Raw genomic sequence first — 18693 nt, forward strand, 5'->3', positions numbered from 1 at the left:
ATACACGCACTATATGCCAAATTAGATTGTAAACATTTTCGAAGCGGAGGGACGTGTTAATTTATTTCCGAAACTAGCGTGGCGCACTGCGAACAAGGCGAAGAAAGCTCAATCGGCAGAAGCTTTTAGAGAAGGTTATTGAGAGAAACTATTAGGCATTTATCATCTTCAAATACCTGCTGTGAACAATGATAAACAATTTGGAAAATCCTGCCAAGTATTAAATACCGTCTGATAGAAAATTTTGAAAAAAAATCACCTCAAAGTTGCCTTCGTGCAACTGTTTGTTAACCTTATTTCTCACGAATAATTATTTTATTTCCCATTTTTATGAACATATAATTTTAAGGTGCTTACAGCTACGTTTTTCTCCCGTACGAGTGCATGAAAGATGTAGAAATGTTTTCACAATTTTCAATCAACGCCTGAAACGATCACAATGTTCCCATTTTAAAATTCTTATAACGCACGTTTAACGCGAGGAAATAAATTTATCGAAATCAAAAATGTATATAAACGCTAGACAATTTTTATTCATTCTTCCCTCAAGGTCTAGTCTTCTTTCGCATCTATTCGTGGAAAATGAACGACGCATTTATGTGAAATTAATTTAAAACTCAGAAGAAAGATACGCGCATGATCTGAAAGACGATGTAGGTACAAAAGTAAATTCGATGTCGATTTGTACTCGTAAATATAATGCATTTGTCCTCCTAAAATAGCGAGAATGAATTTACAAATTATACATACAATCATTCATGCAAAATCTGTACGGTTATATTGTATTAAATTAAATTATATTGTATACCTTACATATGTTATGTGCAGAATGAATGATTATATTTGAAGTAAATGGTTTCCAATCAAAATTCATCGAATTTTGTTACCACGATTGTTGAGAAGTGTCGCGGCTCATCCGAAGTTAATAAATTTCATGCGATATTCGTGCAATTTATAAACCGAGAACGAATTAGTTAGGTCCAAGTCTTAAAAAATTGTAGAATTTGAAAGAAATTCACGATTGAAAAGAAGTAAATTGAATTTTTCAGTGATCGAGTATCCGTAAATTCTGGAATTCAATCGATCGTTTCAATTAACTGAAACATCCCCTAAGAAAGCCCGTTGTGTTTCCGTAGTCTCTCTGTTCTATCGTACTACCAATAGGTAATCATCCGTATATTTTCCGTGACCGCACTGCAGCTGAAGCAGAAATTAACTATTCCAACAAGGTGCTGAGCGGTGGATATCTACTAATCTATACACGTGGTTCAATTAAATGGTTTAAATAGCTTTGGTTACCGCAGTATCTTGTTGTTCTATTAACAACAAGTACAAAGGACGTATCTCCGCGGTTATCGGTATTATTGTTCAGACGGTATAGCAGGATTCGACCCAGCATTTAGACGTAACGACGTAACGACGCAACGCAGCTGCTGAACCTTAAACTCGTGTAGAGCGTGATGCTAGCGGTGCACGATGCGAAATGGTCACAATTAGCGGCATATCGATGCAGGGAAGCGGATTGCGTTTGGTATTGGGGTGCATAAGTTCCGATCCGTCTGCGACAATTATCATACGTCGTATTCGACTGGTCGCAGGATGATCGATGCGGGGCATGGTGGAGTTTCCTGCTGTTGGGAAGATAATGGGAAATCAAATAGGAACCCAAGAGCGTAGATCCAAGAGAATCCTGCACGCTCGGGTTTTTCACGTCTCCGACAAATTTTTTAGGTATCTGGACGGTAAGTGGATGTCGGCTACTATTTCGTATTCTGTCGTATTTAGGCGTCACGCAAGCAGTGGATAATGCAGAGCATGCGTAAGTACAACGGCAAAGTACCACTTGTGGTCTTTGAAACAGTATAAATACTTATCTGATTTACATTCTTTGCTGCCACGTATATACTACATGATATATGGTTTGTCCGTTATTGTTTAAAATTTAGAATTTGTCATGTTTTGTTTTTGCATTTAGACTACTTTAATCTATTTAAATAGTGTCTGTACGCACAAAACCAGTTCGAACTTATAGAAAGAAAAAGAAAGATATCGCCTAACGTTGTTTCGAATTATACTAGTATATAGATTTTCTGACGATTTTAATGCTTAAGCTTTTTGACTCTGTAACTTTTTTGTATAAATATTGCTGCTATCATTAGTGTTTGATTATAATTTGTAGGCAAATACCGCGTTTTATTAAGGTTGGGGGGAGTAAGTCTTGGCCGGTCTAAAATCATACCTATTTTGAGGAGTTTTTTTTTTTTTAATAAAGGAAAAACACTTAGAGCAATTTGAATTCCCGGGCTTTATTATTTGGAGTTTTAAGAACATTTTGTAATTTTCTCATTAAAATAAATGACAAAATGGCGGCATGGCGCATATTAGTAGCGAACGACTCCAATCACTCCATCACTGTTCAATTTTCAACGGATAGAAAAACTTTTTTGAGTTAAAAACACCTTGCCGGGTTCGAGCTCGTAGCTTAAACGTTGAAAATTTTTTTTTTTATCAAATATACACGATTATGAACTAAAGAATTTCATTTTACGATCCAAAAATTGTTGAAAAAATGTTGGTATCAAAATTCAAAAATCCAGCCACGAGCTTGAATTAATAAAGGAGTTTTGAAGATTTTGTCAAAGTTTCAAGTCGATCGAATAAAAATTGACCAAGGAATCTGCGCCACCGGATTGAAACCGTGGTCGTTCGTTACTTATATGCGCTATGTCGCCATTTTATTATTAATTTCAATGAAAAAATTCTAAAATGTTACGGAAACCATAAATAATAAAGCTCACGAACAAAAACTCCTAAAAACAAGTATGTTTAGACCGGCCAAGCTGTACTCCCCTCCTGACACTTCAGAAAAATATTACATTAAAAGTATACGTGGTACATATTTTTGATTACTATATTTCGATTCAAGAGCACCAAATCTATTCCAATTACGCATAATAATAAGAAGGAGAAAGAAGATTTTTTTTTACAGATCAGTGATATCTTTCGCATGGAAATGAAAATCCCAATGGAAACAAAAAATTAAGGTTCTCCCTGACGTCTTTATACGAGCAGCAATAAAGAGTTGATGTTGAAAGAGAATGGTTATTTTCTTTTAAATGGCAGCCCCTCTCCATCCTTCTCTTTATAATTCGTATTTACAACTTTTTCGGACACCCTCTTACTACGGTTTCCTATACTTTTTGGAATGGATCAAGCTTAATCGTTATTAACAAGCTAATTGATTAAGCTTTGACTTTTTTTCATATACGCTCTAACGCGGTATCATTATCAAAAATTGCTTGAACAAGTCAAAAATTTCAGGAACGAATAACTAAACTAATTGAATGGATACGGAAAGTAATGAGTATTTCACAGGTATATTTAACTAGCTAAATGCATATGAATTATTCACGAATAAGTCGGAAGTTCAGAATTTCAAGTCTCAGAGCGTTGCTTGTAACTTTTTGTAGCTGATAAAACATCGTCAGCACCATTTACAGATCATATTAAGCCGATTTGACTATTTCGTGCATTGAAACACTTGATAATCATGGAAGATACTGTTCGCGATTTAGAAAATTCGAAATACCGGAATAACTGTACTAACGTAATCATGATCCCATTTTCTCCTCACCGTGTGAATTTCAAAATAAACTGCAAAATATCTATTTTGTTAAACAGAAAATATAGTAAAAACAATTTATTTTTTGGGCTTTCGTACGTATGTTCTAAACATATTGAAATCATGTTTTTTTTACAGTTCTCGCGGATTTTCCTAAAAATAAATTTCATATTCAGAAAGATCAGAGTTTTTTAACACTTGAATAAATTTTTTCCCCGGCAAGTGGTTTAATTCAAAAACGTGATGAAACGGATCAACGTGTTTCACGTAGAGGTTGAGGCCTAAGGGATTAAAAATGGAAGGGTTTTCATACCTTAGTGTACGCTCTAAAATATCCAAATTGCAATGAAATCGAAATTCCCACGTTCATCTTTTTCGTCGCAGGTAGGGCACCGTGTCGACCTCCGCGTGCTTTAAAGTAAAAAATGTACCTAATTAGCGAAAAACTATTATATAGTTTCTTGTAAACGTAATGACAGTTTTTTTTTGTAAATAATTAAACAAATTTAATCGTGATTTCATGCTGAATTTTTTCACCCAATCAAGTCCGTGATTAGTTTAATCACGGAAATAATTTTGCTGGAATAAAAATAAAAGACATGTCCGTGAATCTATTTCTAGCCACGTCACAACGTGATTAATAATTCTGATCAATTGATTATCAGACCAATAAACGTAACGTTTTATGGTAAACGATGGTTGAATTTTTTTCTAATAATACGATCACATTGCAGTAACAACATTTGCCGATGTTCGTTATTGGTACAGTTTGAGTGCCACATTTGGCACTTCGCTATGGTAAACACACTCTGCAAAATTCACTGCCTGCGTGACACTAAATTACTGCAGAGTAGGTGTCGGTTACCACGTGCGCTTACGATTCTGGTATGGCATCCATGGAAAGGTACATCGTAAATTAGTTCCAAAATCGTATTTCGTACCAGTGGGCGCTGCTAACAGGGAGATACGAAAAAGGCGCGCGTGGTCTTTCTCGGGCATCACTGGGAAAATCAATAATAGTTCTCGTCCTTACCGACTCCCACTTGGGGCGCTCCGCTGCGCTCGGACCCCCTCGTCATCCGACAAGGACAGGCTGTGTTCCTCGGCTCGCGAACGACGCCACGCTCGAGCGTAGCGCCCTGCAACCGCCATTATAGATCCCGTTGTATGTGACTGAGGCTTCGGAGCCGCGGAATATCAGGTGAAAATAAGTCGTTTTCTATCTATTATTCGTGATATCATATCGGATAAAGATGAAAACGTATAGCAGAAAAAAGGGCGACAGTCCCAGCAACGTTATTATTCATGTAAACGAGTTGTGCCGACTGTGTTTGGCCAAGGAAGAGGAAATGGTGCCAATATTCGACGATGACACCGTGCCGATGCCGCTGAGGATCATGGCCTGCGTTAATTTAGAGGTTTGTCTCTCTACCGTATTCCCTTATTTACATCTCAATTGCCAATTCGATATCTTCGACGGCGTCTGCTGTCTCCTCCGTGGTCACTGTCCTTATCGAATTAACGACGAAGGCGGGCTAACAAGTTATCGAAACACAGGGATCTATTTTATCTCGGTGTACGACCGCCGCACACACATTCGCTACTCGGAGATATTCGACGTTTCGAAATATACGTATGTGTGCTGCTGCCGTTTATGAAGCGAGTGGGAAAATGGCATCGCGCCCCGCGAAGCAACTACCATCCTTACCGAATACCGAGTTATCGACTTTCAGAATGTCGTTACACACGCTCTCCGGGTTCTTAATTTACAGGTTACATATAAATCTTATCAAGTTGAGATAGGCTTCGAGCAAAATATTTGTTTCTAGTTATTCGACCGTTCGACGTAGCGGAGAATTGCGTCCCACGAACTAGTCCGCTCTTTTATCTTAATCGACACTGTTTTAAGCTTCGGAGAAAATTGATGAATTTTTTATGTAGAGTCGTGACACGAGTAGTGTTTGTGGTATAGATTTTTTTTCAAATCCCTATCGTCTTGAACCGACACGTAGGCGGCCGTTTATCTGGCGGTATTTGCTCAACGATCAGAAACGGAAATCTATTTTACCTCGTTGACCCATACGCAAATGCAATTACCCACGTAGATGAGTATGCAGGTGTGGGAGCTCGGTGAAACAATATTGAATATTGCCATGTCGATTGACACAACTATAGTCTACCTCGGCCAAACGGGTGGACATTAGTATAAACCTCATCATTAACTCAATATATCCATAAAACATCTATTAGCTACACTTGAATGAAAATTATGCTCCAGCCCGATCGCCATATTTTTTATGGGTGTTACACGTATGCCTCTAGTGTGGCGCCATCGTACTAACCGGTGATTCCGTTGGTGATGTAGGAGGTGATGCAAAATTTAAATGAACACCGCGATGTATCACGAAAATGACGTATTCCACGCTGTATAATACTCATCAAAGAAAAATCATGCTCTGTTATACTTTGAATATGACTTGTTAAAATTTACCAAAATCCTTTTTATCATTTTTATTTATATTTTTTATTGATTAGACCAATGTCTTTAAGATTTGAGTTTTTCTTGGCCTTAAGTTTGCGAAAAGATTTACTGTTTAAATTTCATGCTCGTACAGCCGCCAATTAGTTACTGCACTAAGTATCTAAGTGACTATGCGTTTTTATTGTCACATGGAACAGATTATAAAATGACAAGTTTCCTGTAATTAATGAATCTATGAACCACCCTAGTGAAATTTTGATTCAATCTTTTTGTACATTGATTTTTAAAAGTTATGAAAAAAATATTAGTTCTTCACATAGAAACTTTAGAGGATATCGTGATATTGCGTTTTTCCTTGTAATTCAAAGCTGCTCACAGCAGCATAACGTTTGCATCTACAAGATTTTTTTACAAAATCATGTTTTGTGAATTTTGAAACAATTCTATGATAAATGACCGTAGGTGTATGACGAAGATGGTCTGCCAAATATGATTTGTCACCCTTGCAAATATCAACTGGAGAAGTCGTACCAGTTCAAAAAGAAATGTGAAGCAGCAGATTTCAAGCTTAGGAAGCATATCAAGCTAATTCAACATCTGACTGGCCAAGAGGAGAATAGTTCACAGGAAGGTGATCATGAACACCCGTCAGGTAGTGGAAAGTCAAAACAGGTCAAGCAATTACTAGCTGATTTGGTATCGACAAAAGGAAACAGCAGTCACGCCGAAGGTGATCCAATAGAAGTTACCGAGGAAGAACTAGTTGGGGGATATATATTGGGTAAGTCGTAAATTAAAATAAATTGTTGAACTTGGATTGATAAAGATTCAACACGGTTGTCAAAATCTGGAAATGTTAGGAGGATACAAAATGTATCTGAACATTAAATTGCAGTGCAGATTGCTGAACTAGCTTGTGTCTTTTCTAATTAAAACTGATTAAAATCAACTTTTTTAGATGTTGTAATTTCCTAGAACAATATTAATCAAATTGTGTTGGTTCAGCTTTCAACTGCTGGTTTCTAGTTGCATTTATTCTTTGGCGAAAAGTATACTCGGTTGAATGTAATTTTACATAGCTTATGATCAAACTAATATTCATTAGGCATGCATGCAGAGAACCCAGAGATGGAGGATCCGCTCTTCGATGATCCTGAAAACATAACGTTAATTCCGGCAGAAGAACGTGCTGCTAAAGCTAGGTGTACGATACGCACCACGCGCATTAAACAAGAGCAAGATTCAGACGAAGAAGCGGATGAAGTACAGCGTGCAATAGCCAATGTTGATCATAAGAACGTGTACCTGATGGAATTAACTGGTAACAGTGGAGTTAAAGGAGAATCTCTGAAACTGCAACCCATGGGTAAAAATTCATGATTATTTATCCGATGTCTTGCATGAGAGGTACTTAATCGATTTATCACAAAATAATGGTTGTACTTTCAGATGAATCTGAAGAGCTAAAGGTCTTTCAGTGTGACAAATGTCCAAAAGCATTTACTCGTAGAATAATGCTGAAGAGACACGAATCTGTGCATGTTCAACAGAGAGGTTTCACTTGCCAGGCTTGTGAAAAATGGTTTCCAACGAGATCTGCATTGGTTAGACATGAGCGTACTCATACTGGTAAGTTTGAACGTATACTACAGAAATCAATAATACCTCTCGCTGAATGTAGGTAAATATTAGGAAGAATTAACTCAAATAAAATCTTTCCATTTTTCAGGTGAGAAACCGTTTGGATGCAACATATGTCACCGTGCTTTTGCTCAAAAAGAAATTCTACTGCGTCATTTGATGACTCACTCTGGTCAGAAACCATTCCAATGCCAACACTGTGAAAAAAGTTTTACGCAACGTGAAGCTCTGAAAGTTCACATGCGGCGTCATCAGAAGTTGAATCCCAATGACATTCAGCTGCATCACTGCCAGCTGTGTCCAAAAGCATTTTGCCATGCGTCGGGACTTAGCAGACATTTGGTTACACATACTGGTAAAACATACAAATGCATTGAATGTCAAAAGTCGTTTACTGACAAGAGCTCGTTGCTTAGGCACAGTCGCATTCATTCACCTAAAAAAATTATGAATTGATAAGTCATCACACGGGTGTAGAATTCCAGTCGAAGAAATGACTTATGATTCGAAGCTGCTACGTCATCGCAACACTGAAACAATAGAATCTGAGGTCAAACTATTCAGCATACAATGTGCAATTGAACAAGAATGTCCTGAAACAGTCAGATCAACAGAATGAAAGTAGCGTTTTTTATATCCATAATACTTTCTATTTATAAGTATTAGCCCTATTATTGCTTTTATTTTATCGAATCTTTTGATTACCGTTAAAGACTATTTGATAATTGACGGTCAATAGATCGATCTTCCTTCACTTTTTCTTAAAAGAATGGCGAGGAAGCCTGTTTAACAGAAAATTGAATTATTCTTTCTCCGCTAAACACTGATTTTCTACGTTTGCTATAGTAGAAGAAATATTTTCATAAAATGAGCTCATTCTTGAAGTATTCTATCAGGTATCACCGACCCTTCAAGGTTACGGAGTACGATAGAGTGAACTTGAAATATTCACTGGATTTGGAGAAATGTGTACTATATATGTTTATAACAAAACGGTGATACCTTAGATGTGTGTGTAGTATTGTGACAAAGCAGAGAGAATTTGGGAGAATTTGACTTCGAAAGTTGGAAATTGGGGCGCGTTACTGACATTTTTCCAGGTAGTGGTTAAGCAACTTGGTGGCACCACAGAGTGCTGTAACACAGAAGACAGATATGCTACTTACACTTGTGAAGAAACGTGGATTTTGATTTGGTTCCGATAAGTTCGTGATATAAACTCAATTTGAAGCGCTCATATTATCTGAGAGGTTACAAAATGATGACTATATGACCAGTTTCTATATTTTTTTAAAGCGGGGATATTGGAAGAGTATTAGAAACAAATCCTCTCAAAAGTCATCTCACTTAGTAATTAAGTGAGAATTTTTTAAAGTCAAGTTCAGCACCATAAACTTTGCATGACTTGTATTCCCAACAGTACCATAGTTTCTTTCACGCTGCAAGTAATATGATTATGAGATTGATTTTTAATTGTCCCTAGATATTAGTTGAGTTCACATAATTTGATTATCCTCTTTCTAAATGTAAGTACATTGGTATATTTTATATCCATACAGTATATATATATATATATATATATATATATATACACGATAGTTGTATATACTAATGATTATAATCATGTCTAGAGACTTGTAGAGCAAAGTTATCCGTGTCTAGCAGTAAAGTACCCAGTAAACAAATGAGTTTGAAAATGTGGAAAACAAGAGAAAATTTGAATCTTGCTGAAACTATTTTTTCGTTCCCAAAATTACAATTAGAAACAATAGTTTGGATAATCAGTTGAATCTGTTTCTATACCATCACTGGCTAAAGATTACAATGAATTGATAGATATTGAGAGTTTTTAGAATCACGTAATTATAATTAGAAAGTCATTCGAAGTGTTTCTAGAATTATATTTCAATTAACAGTGCAAATATTCGAAGTCTTTCGCCACTGATTGAAGTAGATTTGAAAAAAAGAAACCAATAGAAAACGATAAAAGCGCTTATGTCATTCGTGGATTTACATAAATTCAAATCCTAGCAGTATATGAACAGCAACGAATAAACAGAAATCGAGTTACTCAAAACGTGTTAAACTTTATTCGAGGTCAATTTCAATTTGCACAACAAAATCGGATGTAAATTGATAAAATGGAAATTTCGTACTACAGATTTGATCAAGTTGAAATTGTTTAATAATTCAAGTAATGATAATATTTGAAGAAACTCAATCCGTAGAGCCACATTCAAAGCAATACAACGATTATACAAGCTAGTCAAATAAGCGATGTTTTGAATCTAAAACCGCAACAATTTGGGAGGTTGTGAAAAAATGTAGATAACATTTCGAGACGACATATATATAAATGGTATGTTGTTTGTTGGGATTTTAGCTTGGCACGATTTTCAATAAAAAATTAAATGACATTAAAACCGTTTAAAAAACGTTATTTTTTCGTACTATTGGTACTTTTATCGCACTGCTGGCCTGATTTCCTGCCGAATTTTTTTACAAATTATGATTTTGCGAAAACTTGGTGTAACTTTTGATATAATTATCTGAACCTAAATATATTGTAATTGCTTCATCTTTCAGTGCTCTATAAATTTTATCCTTTAATATTTATCTGTACATGGTACAAGCGTACCGCCGTTATTTGCAGTTAAGAAAATGAAAATGCCTTCCTCGCGGTTTCCAACAAAACGAATAATTTTTTTTTTTCACAATTTTTTCATTTTATTCAGTCGGTTATGACTCAATAATATCTCCATATTTTTTTATCCAAACAGTTACCAACAAGTTGTTATAAACAATTCTAGTGAAGAACAATTTTGAAATTATTATTTAACGTGATTTTTTTGTTATACTTATCCCTTTACAAGGTTAGCTCGTATCGCGGAATGTCAAGGGAACAAATTTATAGAGTATTGCACGATGAAACGATGCAATTAGTTTCATTCCGTTATTATTATCAGATAAAATAGTTAGATCCGATTCACGAAGAGACTAAATTTCTTTAAAAAAATCAACAACAAATGCCCGATATGAATCTCGCAAAAATAGTACGTTACGAAAAAATTACATTTTTTCTTCGATTAGATTCTTATTGTACATGTCGCCCCGAATATTATTTCAGAAACTCTAAAATTATTGTGATTTACAATGCTTATTTGACTGACCTACAATTTGAATTGGTTTTTGCATTAGGCAATACGTTATTTAATTGAACTTCGCATTGGCCGACATCAAAGTGAATCTGTTTTAATATGTATCAATATTTTTTCGGTTACTGGGTACGTACATACATACGAGAACACGAAAAATGCCAATTTATATTAATATAGATCCACGAGTATGAGAAATAATGAACTAGATCACGTGACTACGACTTCATATAGAAAATTTTTTATCCAAAGGTAGTGAACACCTTGACTCTTGAATATACCAACGGCCTTGATGAAACCATTTCATCTCAGCATTTCCGCCAGAAACAGCGTATTTTTCGATACCGTTGATACATTTACATTCATTACTATTTACTGCCTTAAATTTCCAAATTATCAATTGAAACTGAGATAATTACTGTATGGTCACCAAGATAAGAAATAATAGGTATAGTATATAATTTTAAAACTTGGATATTGTTTTCACAAAGTAATATAGACACAATAAAGTGATAGTCTGATTAAATTTGTTTTTTGAAATTTGGGCAGAGGGATCCATATACAAGGACGACAACAGTTTAAATTCTCCTATATCTTAGAATGGCTTTATGTTGTAAAAAGGGAGAAATTAAAATTATTTAATGATAAAAAAATTTGAGGTACTGAGTTTAAAAGATCAATGAAAAAAACCACTTTAAAATGATCAAAAACTATGCGAATACGAGTACATCGGGATCTTCCGATTAATAGCACGATCAAAAAAAAAAAAAACCTTGTCCATAGTGCGGTTACGGTATGGTACTATTGGTTTCTTATATTCATTCATTGAAATTGTTATTTCATATTAAATAATTGTGGGATTCAAGTAAGTTGTATAAATGACAATAATATTTACGAAAAGAAATTTTAGATTCTATTGTCATTTTGACAGCTGGTTCAAATGCTGTTACTGCGTCTCATCTAGGTGGCGAGAGTGTAAATTGAACACGAATGAACCCACAGAGTAAAAGGAAAGAATAATCTTCCAAGGAGTCTCAATTTAATTGCCTCGACTATCATAAGAGGTAACACAAGGATTATTACATTTATTAACACACTTGTTAATTGTATAAGAACGAAAAATATTTGCATACCAATATATCGTTCATAAAAAATAAATACCCCAGAATGTCTGACCGCCAGAAGTTATACCGCTGTAGGCGTGTTTTACCCAGGTACCATATCTGTCGAACTGTCGACTATCATTTGACTAATTACAGCCGTGATAATTTCAACAAGTGAAAAGTTTGACTTAGAGATGGCAAAAAGTCGGCAGAATGGTGATTGAGATGTGATAAGTACTGTCAATTAGCCAAAAGTCAAAGCTGTATCATCCATATGAATGTTCTCAAAAACGTCTAGATCAAGACGATGCCAAAACAAAAATTAGATATCGTATGGAATTCATCATATCGAGTGTCCATTACAAAAAACTTGGTAAATATCGAAATTTCAAAGATTCCTTTGAGGATATTTTTTATTGCGTCAGGTCAGCTTACAGTCGAGTTTCACACTATTGATTGTAAATTAACTACCTCGTGAACATGTACGAACGTATGGTTGGCATGTAGTGAACTATTGACTTCAAACACGTTCTCATAATCAGTCTTCATCTTTTGCTGACAATAAGTCAAATATGATTCGTTACGTGGGTAGCAAATAATGATCTCCCGTTATCATAATGCTCCGATATACGTCAACAAATCAGGATCTGCTCCTGCTGTGTCTGAAGTTAAGTAAACCGCAATACTTCATTATCAAACATCTTGAAAACTTGACCTCTACAAAGTTACTATATTTCAAAATAGTGATTGTTCTCTCAATGTTTCGTGATTTTGTTTTGTCATTTATCTATTCTAAACTGTGTCTACATTGTGCTTATTTGTTTTTGCTATACATTACTCAATTTCCTTGATTTAGCGAAAGACTGGTATATTACTACGCTGTTATTTTAACGTGACAAATATTAATTACATTACTGATTAAATCCAACTCAGCATGTGGTAAAAGAGTAAATTTATACCATGATTGCAGACTATTATTCAGAATGCAGCTGTATCTTTTTTTTTTTACTACTCTCAGACTTTCTCACGCTATTTATCGACAAATTACATAGTTCATCCATGAAAAGCTGTATTTTTTTCTAAGAAGCGCGGAGAATATAAAAATGGCGTGTATGCAATATTGGTTCTGGCAAGAGGTAGGCCGATTTTTTCTATTTTTACGGTAATCCATGCCAATAATAAAATAAAAACCTTTTATCAACTCATAATAAGATCACATTTTCGTTGGAATTTTTCTTTGTGCTGTACCTCTAAGGTGTGTGCTGATCTTTTAAATCCACGCGTATTTCTTATACCCTTTTATCAAACCCGCGCGCCAACATAATTCTTTACTGTTCCGAGCAACCCTTTTGGTTCTCAGCACAAGTGCGAAAGGTTCACGCTCTTGCTCATTCGTGTAATCCGTGGCTATAATGCGGAAAGACTTGGCTTGTAGGAGTGGGACCCATGAACCTGTTACGTTATCAGTGCTATTCTGGTGGTTATTGTGAAACTACGATCTTTTCCTTCTTTTCTAGCTGCAAACAAAGCCGAACAGTCTACGTCGATCGTTTTCCTTGTATCTAGACTCCGTGTCCACGGTTGTTGCGTTCCGAAAAACGGACCCTGCGCAATGCGATTCCATCTTACGTCCTCGTTGCTCGGAGAATTTGTGCGACGCTTTGTCTCTCTTTAACACTGTCGCATTTCCCAACTTTAACTCTGCAATGAAATTTGAAACATGACTTGGCTCATATCGATGTCTGACTTGCATGTCGTGCGACTTCAGGGTTGTATATTTTTTGCAGAAATTCGCTCTTGATTATTGTATTTATAATAGTTAGGGTACAAAAAGAAGCTCGTCAAAATGGTGAGATATTTTCTGTTGTATGAAACACCTAAATCACGTAACTAAGTAATAAAAATACGAATGCTTTACTGTACAATGAGGTTATGTTTATACAAATAAAAATTAGACATTCAACTTTCAGTTTGGGTTTAACATGTTTCCCGACATACCGAGGCATTTTAATACCCAATACAAATGTTTTTCCGTCTCTATGATCCCTGGGACCGAGCGGCAAGATGTGGAACGCGGCGGAAAAAGTAAGCTGACGATTGCCAGTGTTCTTTGTATCGCTGTCATAATTGACATTTGTTATATTTTGGCTTCTATTCTTTTCAGTCATCATGCCTCCTTCGGCACTTGACCAATTGACGAGACTCAATATCGTTTATCCAATGCTTTTCAAACTAACTAACAAAAAATCCAATCGAATTACACACTGCGGTGTTTTGGAGTTTGTCGCAGATGAGGGGAAAGTGTATTTGCCATATTGGGTATGTATTGAAGTTATAAAAATTACATTTTACTGGAGTTTATACAAATGAGCAAGCAAAATCGCACAGTCTTGCTTGAAAACACGAGGTGCATCAAGTTTTGCTCGTTGACTTGCTAAGTCAATGTATCGTTCACAATTGATGCCATCTAGATTCTAAAAAATTTGTCAATTCTCGAGTCAAAAAAACTTTATATCCAGTTTCTTAATCCTCAAGCTGTTCGTCTCAGATCCAGGTTAAAAATTTATGCAAACAAGTACAAATCACTCTCTTTAAACTGTGTGATTGCATTTAATAATGTGGCGTTTGGGGGAAATATATTCATGCCATTCAGTTACACAAGTTCAAATCTGTTCAGACTGCTATAGTTTCATTTACGTATAGTAAGACGAGAGATTAAATATGTGCCTATATTCAAAGTTCTGAAGGACTTTTCAGTAATATTGAGCTGGGTATATTTAATTTATTTTTATTAAGGAGCTGACCATATTTTTGTGATTTGTAGATGATGCACAACCTTTTATTGGAAGAGGGTGAAATATTGAATATTGAAAGCGTAATGCTTCCAGTCGCTACATTTTCGAGATTCCAACCGCAGTCTGAAGACTTTTTAGACATTACGAATCCTGGAGCAGTCTTAGAAAATGGTCTGAGAAGTTTTGCCTGTCTTACGACTGGGGATATTATTGCAATAAAGTATAATCAAAGGATATATGAAATGTGTGTATTGGAGACAAGGCCTGGCCCAGCAGTCAGTATTATCGAATGCGATATGAATGTTGAATTCGCGCCACCGGTCGGTTACAAAGAGCCAGAAAGAGTGATAAAACCCCAAGAAGAAACAATAGACCCCGTCGATATGATGCCCGCTCCGCTAGGATTCGTTGCCTTTAAAGGACAGGGCAATAGATTGGATGGAAAGAAACGTAAAGATTCTTCGCTGCCTGAACTAAGCTCTGGCAAACCAATATACGTCAGGGGAATACCGGATTATGATTATAAAATCGGAACGTTGAAATTTTTACGGACTACAAAGCCGGTTAATAATAAAGAGGTGGGAATTGCTTTATCATTCATTGTATTTTGTAAAAAACTTACTTCAATGTATAGGAATGAAAGTAAAACTAAAGTATTTTTGCAGAGTAAAGACGTAGACGAATTCAAGGCGTTCACTGGTGAAGGTTTTTCTTTGCGAAAATCGAGAAAATAGCGTGTGATAATAAAGAGTGAGGAAAGGAAAAATGAAATTATGACTGTGAAATTTATTTATCTATATACTCCTATTAATTTTTGAAGAAACTGTTTATAGATAAAGTACCGTTTCTATAACTTTTACTACATCTGTAACTTGTATATAGTTTCGGACATAGTACAGAAAGCATGTGTATTATAATTGGGTTTGCCAGAAGAAAACAATTTTCGAATTTCCACTCATTACGTCCATTAAATCCGATTTACACCATTGAGTCCATGTTTAATATGTTTAATTTCTTAATAAAAATTATCAGAAGTAGCTTAAAGAAGCACCGTGAACCGAAACGTGTCGTGAATTTGCGCCATTCTATTTACGTCACTGTTCAGTTTTCCAGTAATTTTCCAGCATAATAACAAAATTTTCCGGGAACCCAGCTGAATCAGCTATGATCGAATCGTGCTATACTAGGTAATATTAGATTTAATTGGCTTTAATTAATCGATGTATTTTTAATATCAATCAACTCCCAATTGAAAACCGGTAAAGTCAGTCTAAGATAATCGGAATCTATAACTTTTTTTCAGCTCTAATTATTTCAATCCATTAATTAAGAAAGGTGTACAAACATACGAAATTTATACATTTTACGAATCATCGGTGGTATGAAATGCCCATAATACTAGAGTAAAAAGCTATGGAGCTTTCATTTGGAGTGATTTGAAACAGATTTCAAGTGAGCATGTAATGTTTGTGTAAGAATACAAGTTTTTATTTAGTGTAAAAATGTTGTCATTCGTCAAATGATAGAAATTGAAACTGAAGGGTTATGACAGAATTAAAATTTTTTCCACGTATGTAAGGTAGTTGTGTAAGGTTCTCTCAAATATTTAAAAAATCAGCCTGTTCCAAAAATACACGCTGATTGGACGAACGTGCAACGCGAAAAATTGTACGTACCTACAATTTCTTTGTTAGATATCTGTAAATAGATCTAGACTTATGAAGTTCATAAAATTAATATAACGATGCACTTTCAAATGCAATCCTTATTTCGTAACTTGAGGTTTATCTGAAATTTGGGAAACTGCGATGAAATGAAACGTACTCGTCTTTTATAAACTCAACTCTTCCAAAGTCACGCTAACGTTGCAAAATAGTGATTTTTCTTTCTCAATATTTCATTGCATTAATCTTCACCTTCAGGAAGGACTGATTTCGAGTTGGCGGTTCGATATTTTCTAAACGAAAGACCGAAGAAGGGAAACTATAACAACCTAAAGTCAGTTTAGATCAGAATTTGTCCTATTTCATTTTCGGAATCAAATTTTATAGATTTTTGTGTTAGAAATGATAAAACTTTGATGCTTTTGATCCGGTTCAGATATGTTTGTTTACTGTCATTGACGCAAACAATGTTGTTGAAGATATTGTAAACTATTTTTCCTCGTTTCCTAATTTTTCATTCAAACTGCGAGTCGCGATTCATCCGTAAAATTGCCAAATGCACTCATGGAAATCCATACCGAAAGTCCACGGGTGCAGTGGATCTCCATAAACGATCTTATCGGAACTTTAAAAGCATTCCAAAAGCATCCCTGAGGATTCTAGCCTCAGAGATGTTTTTGGAAATTTTCGAACGCGCGATTTCTAATTTGTCCCGGTAGTGGCACAGATAATACTCCTACTTGATCTGACTTTAATTCGGCTGAGCTCTTCGTCGAATAAGACTTTTATCTCTAGACTGATTGGTGGTAAATCCCTCAATTAGAGGCCATCTGCTGGGATACCGGATAGAGAGACGTCTATCAGACGGTCTCGAGACAGGAGACCATTGAGATGATTACGAGGAACCAGAATGCAGCTAGGATTACACCGGCTCCAGGCGAAACTCAAGAGCTCGTACCCTGCAAACTCCGAATTTGCCATCCATGCAGGAATCGTTAGCTCTTCTGTCTGGTCCTTCTAGTTGTCCAACTTTTGATAACGCTATGTCTAGTGCCAACATAACTGCACAACTGATTATCAGTTCTCCAGTTCTACCATGCTCTTACCTGTATAATTTACAACTGGAAGCGGGAACATCTCTCTGAATATTCTACAATTCGGTGGGTGGTTAGCATCATTTCGCGAGTTTATCCGCCTAGATTAGTCTTTCGTATTCCTACGATATTGACCGGCTTGTGTTCGTCTGTAACAAGAGGATTCAGCGTTTAGAATTCAGAGCTAGCGATAAGTCACAAAATTTTCATTTCACGTGTGTATCATCTTTTTCAACGATTGACGCGTGCTCAAGTCTGAAGCTTTGAGATGATATCGAACCTTTTCTTGTTTCAAAGATTCAATATCATTTCATCACGAGGGCAAATTTTCGCAAATTGCTATGATTTTTATTGATAGTCATAAATATTGGAAATTCAAAGACTTTCGGAAAAATTGCCGATCGACAACGAAATTTTTTTTACAACACGGGGAAGTTGAACAAATTTAGTTTGGGATATTTCATAAATATCTTTGAAGTAATCCATGAAATGGTAATATAATATGAGTCGTGCGGAATCAGTTTGTTTCGAACCTCATTTTGTCAGCAACTCAACCAATGTTGATCGCACGATCCACGTGCAATAGCGATGAAAGTACATGCGAATCAAACAGTATAAAAATATAGTAGTTAAAACCGGTTTCGTTTGTATTGAAAGTAAGGTAAATTATATGAGTCAATTTTAGTCCCTCTTTTCAATTAAAAAGTAAAACGTTTCTTCCTTATCTAAACAGTAAAAAAAAAAAAAAATTGCGCATGGTGAATATGACCTCCAAACTACTGCGTTTTTGTACACAGGAGGAAAAGAATTTGCTGAATTTACCAAATATGGCGAAAGAAATCTTTTCGGTTCTGATTCGAAGAAACGTTATTTGGCTTTACGAAAAAGTGGGTAAACAACAATTCGTGTTATCAAATGAAACCAAATTTATTTGAATTAAAAAAACAATTCTTCCGCAGTATTTGTTTGCCATATTTAGTAAATTGAACACATTTTTTTGTGTGTACGAGTTAACTGAATTTCGGTACTAACTCTCGTGAAAGCTTTCGGAACGTTGATTATCAGTAGCGTATAGTTTTCCGTTGTAATTTTATTCGTCTGTTTTATTGTACGCATTTTTTTTTTACCGGACCACGG

At 35.5% G+C, this 18693-nt stretch overlaps 2 protein-coding genes and 1 long non-coding RNA gene across 6 annotated transcripts; 2 read left to right on the top strand and 1 right to left on the bottom strand.

Annotated features, from left to right (window-relative positions):
* Window positions 1–709: 709 nt before the first annotated feature.
* On the bottom strand, window positions 710–4754 carry LOC124178119. Its single transcript, XR_006869747.1, has 3 exons — window positions 4656–4754; window positions 3936–4033; window positions 710–1631 (listed from the first exon to the last, which is right to left on the bottom strand). It is a non-coding gene; the product is annotated as an uncharacterized LOC124178119 (long non-coding RNA).
* Window positions 4755–4875: 121 nt separating this feature from the next.
* Window positions 4876–12058, top strand: LOC124178112 (zinc finger protein 189-like). 4 transcript variants are annotated; one of them, XM_046561266.1, is made up of 5 exons: window positions 4876–5040; window positions 6567–6885; window positions 7210–7470; window positions 7554–7733; window positions 7834–12058. In XM_046561266.1, the coding sequence occupies exons 1-5, from the start codon at window positions 4876–4878 to the stop codon at window positions 8199–8201; spliced, it is 1293 nt and encodes a 430-aa protein (XP_046417222.1). In that variant the 3' UTR covers window positions 8202–12058. The 4 variants fall into 4 exon arrangements, with proteins under 4 accessions (XP_046417222.1, XP_046417224.1, XP_046417225.1 ...); XM_046561268.1 differs by having other exon boundaries at window positions 7222–7470; XM_046561269.1 differs by lacking the exon at window positions 4876–5040 and adding an exon at window positions 5456–5711.
* Window positions 12059–13291: 1233 nt separating this feature from the next.
* On the top strand, window positions 13292–15845 carry LOC124178114 (ubiquitin recognition factor in ER-associated degradation protein 1). The gene is made up of 5 exons (XM_046561274.1): window positions 13292–13852; window positions 13974–14088; window positions 14168–14322; window positions 14828–15376; window positions 15464–15845. The coding sequence occupies exons 1-5, from the start codon at window positions 13850–13852 to the stop codon at window positions 15530–15532; spliced, it is 891 nt and encodes a 296-aa protein (XP_046417230.1). The 5' UTR covers window positions 13292–13849; the 3' UTR covers window positions 15533–15845.
* The last annotated feature ends 2848 nt before the right edge of the window (window positions 15846–18693 follow it).

Source organism: Neodiprion fabricii, chromosome 3 (assembly GCF_021155785.1).
Source record: "Neodiprion fabricii isolate iyNeoFabr1 chromosome 3, iyNeoFabr1.1, whole genome shotgun sequence".
Taxonomy (NCBI): domain Eukaryota; kingdom Metazoa; phylum Arthropoda; class Insecta; order Hymenoptera; family Diprionidae; genus Neodiprion; species Neodiprion fabricii.

Coding starts and splice junctions, on each gene's coding strand:
- LOC124178112 (XM_046561266.1), top strand. CDS start 4,876: ATGAAAACGTATAGCAGAAAAAAGGGCGACAGTCCCAGCAACGTTATT. Junction 6,886..7,209: donor AGTTGGGGGATATATATTGG/GTAAGTCGTAAA, acceptor AATATTCATTAG/GCATGCATGCAGAGAACCCA. Junction 7,734..7,833: donor ACATGAGCGTACTCATACTG/GTAAGTTTGAAC, acceptor TCCATTTTTCAG/GTGAGAAACCGTTTGGATGC.
- LOC124178114 (XM_046561274.1), top strand. Junction 14,089..14,167: donor TGTGGAACGCGGCGGAAAAA/GTAAGCTGACGA, acceptor TATTCTTTTCAG/TCATCATGCCTCCTTCGGCA. Junction 14,323..14,827: donor AAGTGTATTTGCCATATTGG/GTATGTATTGAA, acceptor TGTGATTTGTAG/ATGATGCACAACCTTTTATT.